A 12689-nucleotide genomic window follows, 5' to 3' on the forward strand; every position below is an offset into this window, starting at 1 on the left:
AGAGCAGGATTCTGTGCCAGTAGTCCACAGAATGTTGATCCAGAGTGGTTTTCCGTGCCAATAATAGTTTGTTCTATTGGCATGTAAAGTAGTTTTAACAGGAGGGGGACATTATTCGAGGGGGGAACAGACTTAGACACAACACTGGACCTCTTGTAGACCATCCTTTACAATCATATTGGGCATTTTAGTGTCATTAAATGGTTTCATTTTACCATAGGAAGATGAAACATTTGAAAATGATTGGATATGTTGGAGTAAGGTCCTGTTTACACCTGGCATTAACATCCATCTCGGGTGATCCGATCACAAATGGACAGCTTTAAGTAGAGGTGTGAACACAGCCAAGATGCATTGTGGACACATTGAGATCCGATCACTCTGGGTGGTCTGGGCCACATGTGGCCACATTCATTTAGCAGTGTAAATGCAATGAGTCCTGGTCCACATGGAAGGACCACCTACTCAACTAACATCCTCTATTTTCAGACTAGGCACAGGACCCTCCGTCCAAAGCTGTTCAACTTGTTTGATAAAAGCTAAACAATGCGTTATTTTGTTTTTCCATTTTTCATGGAAATTAAAAAAACAAAATCCACTTCCTGTTTCTTTTTTTTTCTCATTCCCCTAACCCATTTTCTTCATCAAATCAACAATTGGAATAGAAATTAAAACATTCATTTTTCGCTTGTCTGTCCAGAAAATATTTCAGAAGCTAAATATTGCTGGACAGTTCCCTCTGGACTGACTAGTTGATAACTACAGTTATGCGCTGCAGCAAAACTAAAAACGCTGCTGACATAATGAGCTCAGGATTCATCAGGAGGGCCAAACAGTTTCACTGTATGAACCTGTACTGTGTGTGTAACCTTTTGGATATGTAGAACACAGAACATTAAATCTTGACTGATCCTGTTGGCGTGTTGGAGATTTAAATAATCAGTTATGCCGCTGTTTCTCATGTGCACAGCGTCTCTGTGAGACTGCTCTTTTTATATATATATATATATATATATATATATATATATATATATATATATATATATATATATATATATATATATATATATATATATATATATATATATATATATATATATATATATATATAGATGCGACTCTAGAGTAAATCAATAGGATGGGCATTTGATTTTTGTTCGGGGACACACAATGTATTGTTTTAGCCTATTATCAAACAAGTTGAACACAACTTTGGACAAAGGATACATGGACCTCCGGTCCTCCCGCCAGTTAAAAATAACAATGAATTTGGTCTTTGCAAACGGAAATGATGTCCGTATTTATTTGCATATAGAGCGATGGAGAAGTGAGATCGATCACAAGACGGTCACTCAAGACGCATGTGGAGACGCATGTTAATGACAGGTGTAAACAGGGCCCAAAGGCCCAAAAGGCAGAGGAACTTTTGGGCCTCTGCCAATAGGGTCTTTGCCCTTAGGCGATTGTAAGGTGTGATGTGGCACTGCAACTTTGAGGGCTTATAAAATCCAAACTGTTCAAGTTATTACAAAGTTTTTAACAACTTTCTCAGCATAGTGTCATAAGTCATGTATTAAAGTTTGAAGCCGATACCATTAATGCCCTCAGAGGAGATAGCATTTGTTCGGGGGCCAAAATTGGGGCAAAGTCTTATTTTGAAAGGCTAATTGCGGACTTCCTGTTGGATTTAGGTCAGGGGTGTCAGTATATGATTTGTAGGTCTTGATGAGACGAATAATTGAGTTTTGGTTTGATGTCTCTATGACATTCCTATGGGCCTTGGCGGCCATTTTAGTTACATAGGTGGTGCTAGAGAGCACATTTTGGCACTTTGGGGGTTGATTTTTACATTTTATCAAATTTTTCACCAGACCTGCTGTGTGTGCCAAATTTGGTGAGTTTTTGAGCATGTTTAGGGGGTCAAATGTAGGTGTGAAGTCCCGTAATAATTAAAGCTGCAAACAGCATTGAACAGGCCCTCGCGCTCCACACACGTCGGGCCATGACATATAGGGCTGACTTGCTCACAGCTGTGTTATCAAAATTGCGCACTTTTAACACTTAACGCACATGACCTGGTCAATGTTTGATCGAAATGTGTACTGTCACAGGGGTTCTACAGTGCGAGTATTTCACTCGCATTTGTTGTAACGGGTATAGAATGGACCCAATAGCAGCACAAATGACACTGGTATAAATTTTGCAGTCTTTTCACACAATGTCAAGGCAATAGTAGCACGGTCGGAAAAACAGTTCTGATGAGTATGGCTCCACTGGAAATTGAACCCCGATCTTCCACTCCCACAGCGGACAAAGACCAGGGAACAGGCAGGCAGAACTCAGGCAGAACTCAGACAGAAGGCTGATGGGTTTACCGGGGCAGAGACGAGGAGCGATGGTCGAAGACAAGCTGATCAGGAACCAGGAAGGCAGTCCAGTGATGAAGGCAAGATGACTTAGCATAGAAGCATAGACAATCTGACAAAGAGGGAGTGGGCCGAGGCAGCTTATATACTGGCTTGATTGCAGATGATGAGCAGGTGGGAGCGCCAGGTGAAAGTGGTTGAACTAATGAGGGGTGTGGCAGAGCAGAGAGTGAGACTGAATGATTGGATAATTCCCACAGCAACAGGTGAGGGGGAGAGCAGACTCTGACATTTGTACCTAAAAATAGATATGTGCAAAGTGGAAAAATAATTTACTCGCACACTGTGTGACTGCAAATTACAACCATAGGACTATATGAAATGCTAGAGGGATTTAAAGTTGAAACGATGGATACAGAAAGTGGCGACGCTAATAAGGCTAACGGAGCATTAGCTGCAGCATGACTGGAAGGAAGCATAACCAGTTAGCCTCCGCTCGGCTCTCAGCTAGCCCCGGCTCTCTGTTTGGATCCAACTGGACCACCGAGCCCCGGTTTGTTATTCAGGTTAAAGTGGGAAGAACCAGGGGGGCTGTCAGTCAGTTAAGTGAAATGAAGCCTGCAGAAGAAACACCAGGACCATCAGGGTGAAACAGTCCGTGGAGGAGTTGCTGTGTTTGGCTGCACAGATAGGAAATCCCTCGGCTGACAGGATGTACCACTCTGTTTGAAAAAACCTCTTATTCTCCTCTTTTTGGGTTATATATATTTATATATAAAACCTACACATCAAAAGAGAACACACATTTTGATTTACATACTCACACACAAAGCATTTAAATATGTATGTGATAAATTGTTGTCTTTAATTAACAGTTACTTGAACATTTTTCAGTGTGCTCCTAAATTTCTATGTGTGCTCCTAATTTTTTTCATTTAGGAACACATGTACTTCTCGACAAAAAAGTAAGCATTGAACACTGCTGTCAGATGTGTAGAGACAATAAGTAACTGCAGCTGGCCACAGAAAAATACTCATATATTTGAATGGAGAGTGTGAGCGAACAGCTAGGTACTCGGGCCCTAATAAAGGAAAAACTGCAGTACAGAGCTACAAATTTTAGTTTTGATGGTATTTTTCTGCAGCACTTCATCACGAAACTGTCACTCTCACTCCATTTTTTCCCTTCCCCTCATAGGTCATCCCCACTACTGAATTATAAATATAAGACCTATAATTAATGTAAAATAAATGATAATAACATTAAATTTCATACAAAGTTTGTATATAATGTACTGTATGTATATAGGCCTTTCTGCTGTATCCTACAAAAATGAGCTGCATTCAACCCCCACACCAGTGGCGGCTGGTGACTCAAAAAGCTGGGGAGGACAGGAGGAAAACCAACATACTGCATCAAACAATATCATTGTCCCCCACCTGATGAAATCGGAGGGGTGGGGGGCAATTTTATATGCCAATAAAACAATTTGCTTTTAAAGACAAAAACCCCTGAGTAGTACAAAGGCTGCTTCTTTAAAGACATTTAGCATATACATATTGTTTCTAAACAAAGAAGAGCTCATTTTAGCCATGGACTGGTTCAGATGAGTGATTTTACTAACAAAGTGAAATTCAAATTTATAGTATTGTTCTACTGTGACAGATTTATGTTCTCATCAAAAACAGACAAGATATCACATGATTTACATGTGTTTCCTGTGTATTTTCTTAGTATACAGAAATATATAAAGTACCACAAAGCTTATAATGTGATACAGGAACAGATCAGTGCTGAATACTAGAAAGACTGATTTGTGATGGCAGCTCAAGCTACTGTCGTTGTGTAATTCAGCTTCATTTAGAATTCTGAGTTACCAGCTAATCCAGCAAGTTCACAACTCAACAAAATACATAACATAGGTCTGGTTTTTTGGACATATTAATGCAGAGAAGTTACATATTGGGCCGTTAAGATAGCTATCATGACTTCATAATGTTGCATCATAAATCATCTGAGTATGCAATGAATGAGCCCCCTGGTGATAAAACTAGAACTACATAAAACCACAACCAAGGAAGAGATCTTCTTTGCTGGATATCAACCACCAACAAAGACTCTAGAAAGAAAAGACGAAAGACTGATGAACCAGAGGAGTCAAAGCAGGTATTACTGAATTACAAATAGTCTTCTTCTCTGACAATATATATTATCAATCTCCGATCAAAGTCAAAATGTAGTAATTATCTTTCACTTAAGTTTTTATTTTGGTTGTTTTAATCTTTTGTGGAACTTCATTATCTGGTAAAAGCAAAACATTTGTATAATTTATCATTAAGTCAGTGACATTATCAGTGATTTCTGATCTTTCTTATTGCAGGTTGATGGAAAACTACACCTACAACAGCTTCACACTCCAACTCGAGGGATTAAATATCTCAAAGGACTCTATCTATCCTGTTTTTCTCCTCTTTTTTTTCTCCTATGTTTTTATAATGTTTTTGAATGTAGGCATTACATGTCTGGTTTTTATTGACAAGAATCTTCACCAGCCCATGTATCTCCTTTTTTGCAACCTGCCACTCAATGACATCCTTGGAAATTCAATCATGGTGCCCCGTTTGCTTATGGACATGTTGCTGCCTCCCTCTGAACGCATCATCACTTACTATGAATGTGTGATTCAAGCTTTCACCACACACATGTTTGGTACCACCACTCACACTGTGCTCATGATTATGGCCTTTGACAGATATGTTGCCATCTGCAATCCTCTACGCTATGCTGCCATAATGACCAACAAGATGGTGATCAAGCTGACAGTTTCTGCCTGGGGAGTGGCCTTTGTTTTGGTTGGGATTCTGCTCGGTCTGACCATACGGCTGAACCGATGCAGGACTCTGATCATGAATCCTTACTGTGATAATGCCTCGCTGTTTAAACTCTCCTGTGAGAATGTGTTTATTAATAATGTCTATGGCCTCACTTTCACTGTAGTCTTGCTTACAGCTTCCATAGGCAGTATTGTTCTCACTTATACTAAGATTACAGTAGTTTGTTTGACCAGTAAGAACAAATCTTTGAACAGTAAAGCCTTGAAGACCTGCAGCACTCATCTTGTTGTGTATCTGATAATGCTGCTCAGTGGGATGATTGTCATTCTTCTGCATCGCTTCCCGCAGTACTCAGACTACAGGAAACTCTCTGCCATTCTGTTTCATATCATCCCTGGCAGCCTGAACCCACTTATATATGGGGTGCAATCTGCAGAAATCTGCAAATCCTTGTCAAAGTTATTTCGATCCAAACCAGTAATGCCATTATTCTGAGTTGAGAAATTCAAATGTAGTGAGTACACGTGGGGACAACACAATCACAGATTGCGAAAAGTCATCAAATTATAGGGGACCTATTATGCTCATTTCCAGCTCTACATTTTTATTTTGGGACTCAACTAGAGTAGCTTTGCATGATTCACATTTCAAAGAACTCCTTATTTGTCTTATACTGGCCCTCAGTTCAGCCTACATCTGAAACAGGCTGTTCTATTGTGAACGCTTTATATGAAATGAAATGTGTTCATCACCGAATTAGCAGATCTTCATTAGCAGCCCTAAAAACCAGTTGACACAACAAGATATGGAGATATTTGGAGCTATTTGCTCAGTGGATCAGTTAGAAATAATGCAGAGAGGAATAGTACAAGCAGAAACAGCCACAGTGAGATGTTTAATGAAGAGCTGCAGACCACAGAGCAGTCTGAAGCCTGAGCATTTTGCTCACAGTGATTCATTTTACATACGTTTACCTCATTATTTGAAACTTTGGCCATGTTTAATATGAACATCCGACAGTGTAATGTTATATATATATATATATATATATATATATATATATATATATATGGCTGAAAATAAGGAAAAGCATAATAGATCCCCTCTAAACCAAACTGCTGTATTGTATTCCACATTATAATAATTGTTTATAGCCATTGTTTTTGGTGAGAATGGTGAATCATGACAAATGGTTGTTTTCATGAATTCCACTCACTGAAGCTGAATGTTTTCATTTTAATCAAAATTTCAGATATTCATACTTTCTCTTACTTGGTGAAACCAAATAGTGAGATTTTTGTTTGTAAACTTCTAATGTTAATTATGATATTTATGTGAAATGTATCATTATCACATTATATTCTGAAATGCATTTTCAAAGATGCTGCTTTCTCCTCCTGCTGTCTTATTGTATTGATCAGTTAGCATACTCAATTGTGAGACACTAGCAGCTGAGTTCATTGTATCCCAGTTAGTGTAATACAGCATGGAGCCCTGGATGGAGAACATAGTTTGTTTCTTTGCAAATAAAAGTTAATCTCTGTGAAGTAACTTAAAATCCCAAAACATAAATGAAAAGCACCCAAATATTAATATACATCGCCACAAATGTGTAACGTATACTATAATAAATTGTGTTACTTATTTTGTCATTATTTACCTCAGCAATTATAGAGATTGTGCTTATTTACGTATATGGATATCTTACACGTGCACAATAATGTCACTACTGAACGCACTGTGAGACATAATTGCATGTATTAGTTTAGTAATTCATTTGTACAAGCAACAACAACAACAACAATAAAAACACAGGCATCGGTTAAAGAGCTGGTGCAATAATTTACTGACTACTGATGTGGAATGGGATTCTGTACCAGTAGTCCACAGGCTGTTTGTCCAGAGTGGTTTTCTGTGCCGATAGTAGTTTGTTCTATTGGTATGTAAACGCAGTTTTAACAGGAGACTGAGACACAACACTGGACCTCTTGTAGACCATTAACTGGACATTTTCACTGTCATGTCGGGCACTTTAGTAGTTTCATTTTACTGTAGTAAGATGAAACAGTTGAAAATGATTGGACATGTTGGAGTAAATAACACTAAATAATTGAGTTGATGACATCTAGAATATAAGAGCAAAAAACCCAAAGTATTTTTCATGCACTTCCACTTAACACACTTGTTGACAGTTTTCATTAACCCCCTTAGCATTACATAATGTTTTCTCATGTAATGATGAAGGTTTCCCCAGAGGAAATGTAACGTATACTATAATAAATTGTGTTACTTATTTTGTCATTATTTACCTCAGAAATTATAGAGATTGTGCTTATTTACGTATATGGATATCTTACATGTGCACAATAATGTCATTACTGAACGCACTGTGAGACATAATTGCATGTATTAGTTTAGTAATTCATTTGTACAAGCAACAACAACAACAACAATAAAAACACAGGCATCGGTTAAAGAGCTGGTGCAATAATATACTGACTACTGATGCAGAGCAGGATTCTGTGCCAGTAGTCCACAGAATGTTGGTCCAGAGTGGTTTTCCGTGCCGATAATAGTTTGTTCTATTGGTATGTAAAGTAGTTTTAACAGGAGGGGGACATTATTTGAGGGGGGAACAGACTTAGACACAACACTGGACCTCTTGTAGACCATTAACTGGACATCCTTTACCATCATATTGGGCATTTTAGTGGCGTTAAATGGTTTCATTTTACCATAGGAAGATGAAACATTTGAAAATGATTGGATATGTTGGAGTAAGGCCCTGTTTACACCTGGCATTAACATCCATCTCGGGTGATCCGATCACAAGCGGACAGCTCTAAGTACAGGTGTGAACACAGCCAAGATGCATTGTGGACACATTGAGATCCGATCACTCTGGGTGGTCTGGGCCACATGTGGCCACATTCATTTAGCAGTGTAAATGCAATGAGTCCTGGTCCACATGGAAGGACCACCTACTCAACTAACATCCTCTATGATATGACATAATAATGAATTTGGTCTTTGCGAATGGAAATGATGTCCATGTTTATTTTCATATAGAGCGGGGAAATGAGATCCGATCACAAGTGGTCATTCAAGACACATGTGGAGACACATGTTAATGCCAGGTGTAAACAGGGCCTTTATAATACTAAAAAATAGAGTTGATGACATCTAGAATATGAAATAGCAAAAAAACCAAAGCGTTTTTCATGCACTTCCACTTAAAACACTTGTTGACAGTTTTCATTAACTCCCTTAGCATTACATAATGTTTTCTCATGTAATGATGAAGGTTTCCCCAGAGGAAATAATGCTCATAAAACAGACTCACATGAATAGATTGTTTAGAGAAGGCCTGAAGAAGACCAGAAGACTGTAACACTAAACAGAAAGGTTATTATTATTGGTTTACTGCCCTAACACCACATTTTCCTCAGTACAGCTGGTAACAGAACTGTGTAATTGAAATAGAAGTAGTTTGATTAGGGATTTGTTTTTAAGGATAGAATGATAAGAGTCGGCTTTCAGCCTTATGCTTACAAGGCAAATTTGACCATTGTTTAAATGACCATATTATTTGAGGGTTTCTTATTAGACTGCACATGTCTGAAATATGTTTGGTGGTAAACTAATTTAAATTACAAGATGGGAAATGAAACAAATCAGCAACTGCCTTTTTTTGTGAAACCTGGTTTGTATTGTTGTTCCACTGACTTCAGCTGGAACAGATAGACCCCTAGTGCAGGTAAATGTAATGACTGCGATGATAAAGAAGTTAAATTTCTGTAACCCTACAAAGATGAAGTATTGTGGAGCTTATGTCAGGATGAGTTTCCCCTTCAGCATTACTCCTGTCGATGCATCAATAATTTCCCATTTTGTAAGGACTCTTCATTGATTTTACTTTTATGTCCACTCATTTTCTACTAACAGGTGTCTAGTTTTACATAAGTAGTTTTTTTTATAATTAATGGCAGATTTTTTCATTGTGGTGTCACTATTTATACATATGGAAATGTTGGGTTGGTTGGGGTTTTTTTGTTTTGTTTATTTTTTCCATTTGTTCATCTAATGTTGAGACTGAAAGGTGTAAGAGAAACCACACTATTCAAGAGTTTCATCTAAAATTCTATGTCTTTCTCTTTTGTTGTAGAATTGAAGTTTGCAGCAGTTTCTGTTTCACTGCGGTATGTATATCATTCATGATTTTTTTTTCCTCTCCTCTGTTTTATTTTTGTGTAGCGCAGATGGAAAACTATACGTACAACAGCCTCATTCTTCAGCTCGAGGGGTTAAGGATCACCAAGACTAACAAGCATCCTGTCTTCTTATTTCTGCTCTTGACCTATGTATTCATCTTAATTGCCAATGTGGGCATTGTGTTTTTGATATGGACAGAGAGAAGCCTCCACCAGCCGATGTATCTGCTCTTCTGTAACCTGTCGGTTAATGATGTCATGGGAAACTCTCTACTGGTTCCCTTGCTTGCATACATCCATGTGCCTCCCTCTGAGCGCTTCATCCACTATTATGAGTGTGTGATGCAAGCTTTCACCTCACACATGTATGGCACTAATGCACACACTGTGCTCATGATTATGGCCTTTGACAGATATGTGGCCATCTGTAATCCACTGCAGTATGCTACCATAATGACCGGCAAAATGGTGATCAAGCTGACGGTTTCTGCCTGGGGAGTGGCCTTTGTTTTGGTCGGAATTTTGCTCGGTCTGACCATACGGCTGAACCGATGCAGGACTCTGATCATGAATCCCTATTGTGACAATCCCTCCCTGTTTAAACTCTCCTGTGATAGTGTGTTCATCAATAACGTGTATGGATTCACTTTCACTGTCGTCCTGCTCTCATCCTCTATAGGCAGTATAATTCTTACTTATTCTAAAATCACAGCAGCGTGTCTAACTAATAAGAGCAAGTCTTTGAACAGTAAAGCCCTGAAGACCTGCAGTACTCATCTGTGCTTGTACCTGATCATGCTTCTCAGTGGAACGATTCCCATCATCCTTCATCGCTTCCTGCAGTACACAGAGTACAGGAAGATTTCAGCCATTCTCTTTTACATTGTTCCCGGCAGCCTAAACCCCATCATCTATGGGCTGCAGTCCCAAGAAATACACAGATGTTTGTCAAATATTTTACAGCTTAGAAAAAAATAAAAAAAATAAAAAAATAAAAAACTATCCCATGGATGATTCACTATATTTTGTGTCAAAGTCATCTAGTTAATGTAATTCAGCATTTTTCAGAGTCTGCTAATCTTTAGTCTGGTGTAGTGAACACTGCACACTTGGCAAACTCCTCATATTATAGTAATAAAGCACCTTTCTGTCATGCAATACAGAAAATGCAAGTGTATGATTATCTGTGGCTGGCCATCCAAACACAGACCTATAATGTCATTATACAAACAAACCTTAAAAGATAATGGATCAAAGACCAATGAAATGGCATCATTGACATTCTTAAAAAATATAATTTGCTAAGTTTTGACAATTTGATAAAGTTCTATCATAAAAACAACATTAAAAAACTCTATGCATAAATAATCATAATCGTGATAGTGATGTTTATTCATTTATTTCACAAGCTTTGCAGTGTGCTGCTCAAAACTTAAATTACTATCAAACAATTGACAAAATTAGGGTCACATATTGTAGCTGTTTATTTGAATGTACGAATACATTCAAATATATGAATGTGTACAAATGTGTTGATCAAATGAATTCAAATATTTGTATGTGTAAAAAATATCTGAATAAATAGATTTAATTTTTGAATCCATGAGGACATCTGAAGTTGTGCATGATGTTTTGTGAAAAAATAAAAATGATTTGCACAAATAATTTCCATCGTGTGACTGCATAAAGAAGATTTGAACTAAGGTTTGCAGTTACACATCTCTCTGTTTGTGGGTGAAAAAAGTTGACACAGAACTCAATTGTATGTGTGAATCCCAAGTTTACAGCTACTCATCAAATGGAACCTACGGGTACTTTTGTCCCACATTTGACGCTTCCTCCTGAAAAGCCAATAGGGATGCTCAGATTAACATATCATTTGACTATCCAATCATGCAGCCAGGGAGGCAAGCCTTTCTAGCAGTGCTGCTAGATGTCATGCTCGCCATTTTGTATTGACTACCCTACAGAGAGACAGACAGACACTGTAGCTGGACTGCACACATGTACTACCCGGTGGTTGTTGGTGCGCATTGCAACTACTTCTGAATGAATTATGTCATCCCCCTTCGTTATCTGTATACACTGTGTGCAAAAGGTAAAATGTACATAGCAGATGTGCAAAAGACAAGCATTCAGGTTTGTTTAAAAAGTTAAATGTCAACCATAAATTAAACCATTATACTGTGGGTGATAAGGGTAACTGCATTGAGACACGTGGTAACACGGGTTGGTCTTTGCAAGCACACAGAATCCTACATAAATGTTGAATTGAAAGCACATATATTCACACGACCTGCATGCAGACCAAAATACTATAAACCATATACATGCAGCTTGATTTCTGCTCTAAGGAATCAAAAATATTCATGTGCTAGTAGTTGTATAGCACACCAGCCTCCCATTGGTGTGCTAGAGGAGTAAACGTCACCTACATGACTCAGGAGCGGCAGTCTAGCGTATCATTGGCCAAGATGGACTGCCAAAGTCAAGGACCTCAAGTAAGTTTTTTTTTTTAATGGTGCTATTACTTCCTTCAAATTGAACTGGTTAAGTCATGTATGCAGCACAAGAATACATATATTGATAATATGCTTGGCTTTCAAGTGTAGTACAATACATAAACGTTGTCCTGCCCATCGGACAATATATCGTATGACCTCCTACGGACTATATTGCCAGCACTTAACCCCACAATCACACACATCATCAATTCCTCGCTTACAATGGGTGTTTTCTGAATTCATTCATTGGTCAACACTACACCCGACCTTCTTTTGGTTGAGGAATTTTGACAGGATTATTGCACAAAAAATCTGAGAGCAAAGCAGAAATCTGAGAGCAGGTGTTTCATATGCGCATAAAAGCAGCCTGAGTGCCAGGTGGAGGGCTGAAGCTGGAGCTGGAGGTGTCATGAGGTAACCCTTCATTAGCCTTCTCCAAGTCCATAGACAGGATAGACAAACTCCCATGATCTCTTCAGTATCCTTACAAGCGTAAAGAGCTAGTCCAATGTTTCATGACCAGGATGGTATCCACATTATTCAACCTGAATCCAGGGTGCGACCTCCTTTCCAGCACTCTGGCATAAGCTTTACCTAGGAGGCTGAGCAGTGTGATCCACCAGTAATTGGACAACACCCTCTGGTCCGCTATTTTAAAAATGGGAATCACCAATCTGGTTTGCCAGTCTACGGGCACTGTCCCCATCCTCCATGCGACATTGAAGAGGCATGTAAGCCAAGACAGCCTGACAAATGTCCAGAGCCTTCAACAT

The 12689-nt window shown here is 38.6% G+C and overlaps 2 protein-coding genes across 2 annotated transcripts; both read left to right on the forward strand.

Annotated features, from left to right (window-relative positions):
- The first annotated feature begins 4739 nt into the window (after positions 1–4739).
- On the forward strand, positions 4740–5696 carry LOC137195074 (olfactory receptor 8G17-like). The gene has a single exon (XM_067607144.1). The coding sequence runs from the start codon at positions 4752–4754 to the stop codon at positions 5694–5696; it is 945 nt and encodes a 314-aa protein (XP_067463245.1). The 5' UTR covers positions 4740–4751.
- Positions 5697–9200: 3504 nt separating this feature from the next.
- Positions 9201–10600, forward strand: LOC137195075 (putative olfactory receptor 52L2). Its single transcript, XM_067607145.1, has one exon. It carries the CDS (start codon positions 9416–9418, stop codon positions 10388–10390), a length of 975 nt encoding a protein of 324 aa, XP_067463246.1. The 5' UTR covers positions 9201–9415; the 3' UTR covers positions 10391–10600.
- The last annotated feature ends 2089 nt before the right edge of the window (positions 10601–12689 follow it).

This window comes from Thunnus thynnus, chromosome 13 (assembly GCF_963924715.1).
Source record: "Thunnus thynnus chromosome 13, fThuThy2.1, whole genome shotgun sequence".
NCBI classification, from domain to species: Eukaryota; Metazoa; Chordata; class Actinopteri; order Scombriformes; family Scombridae; genus Thunnus; species Thunnus thynnus.

Bases quoted from the DNA above. Each gene is read 5' to 3' on its own strand.
- LOC137195074 (XM_067607144.1), top strand. From the start codon at position 4,752: ATGGAAAACTACACCTACAACAGCTTCACACTCCAACTCGAGGGATTA.
- LOC137195075 (XM_067607145.1), top strand. From the start codon at position 9,416: ATGATTTTTTTTTCCTCTCCTCTGTTTTATTTTTGTGTAGCGCAGATG.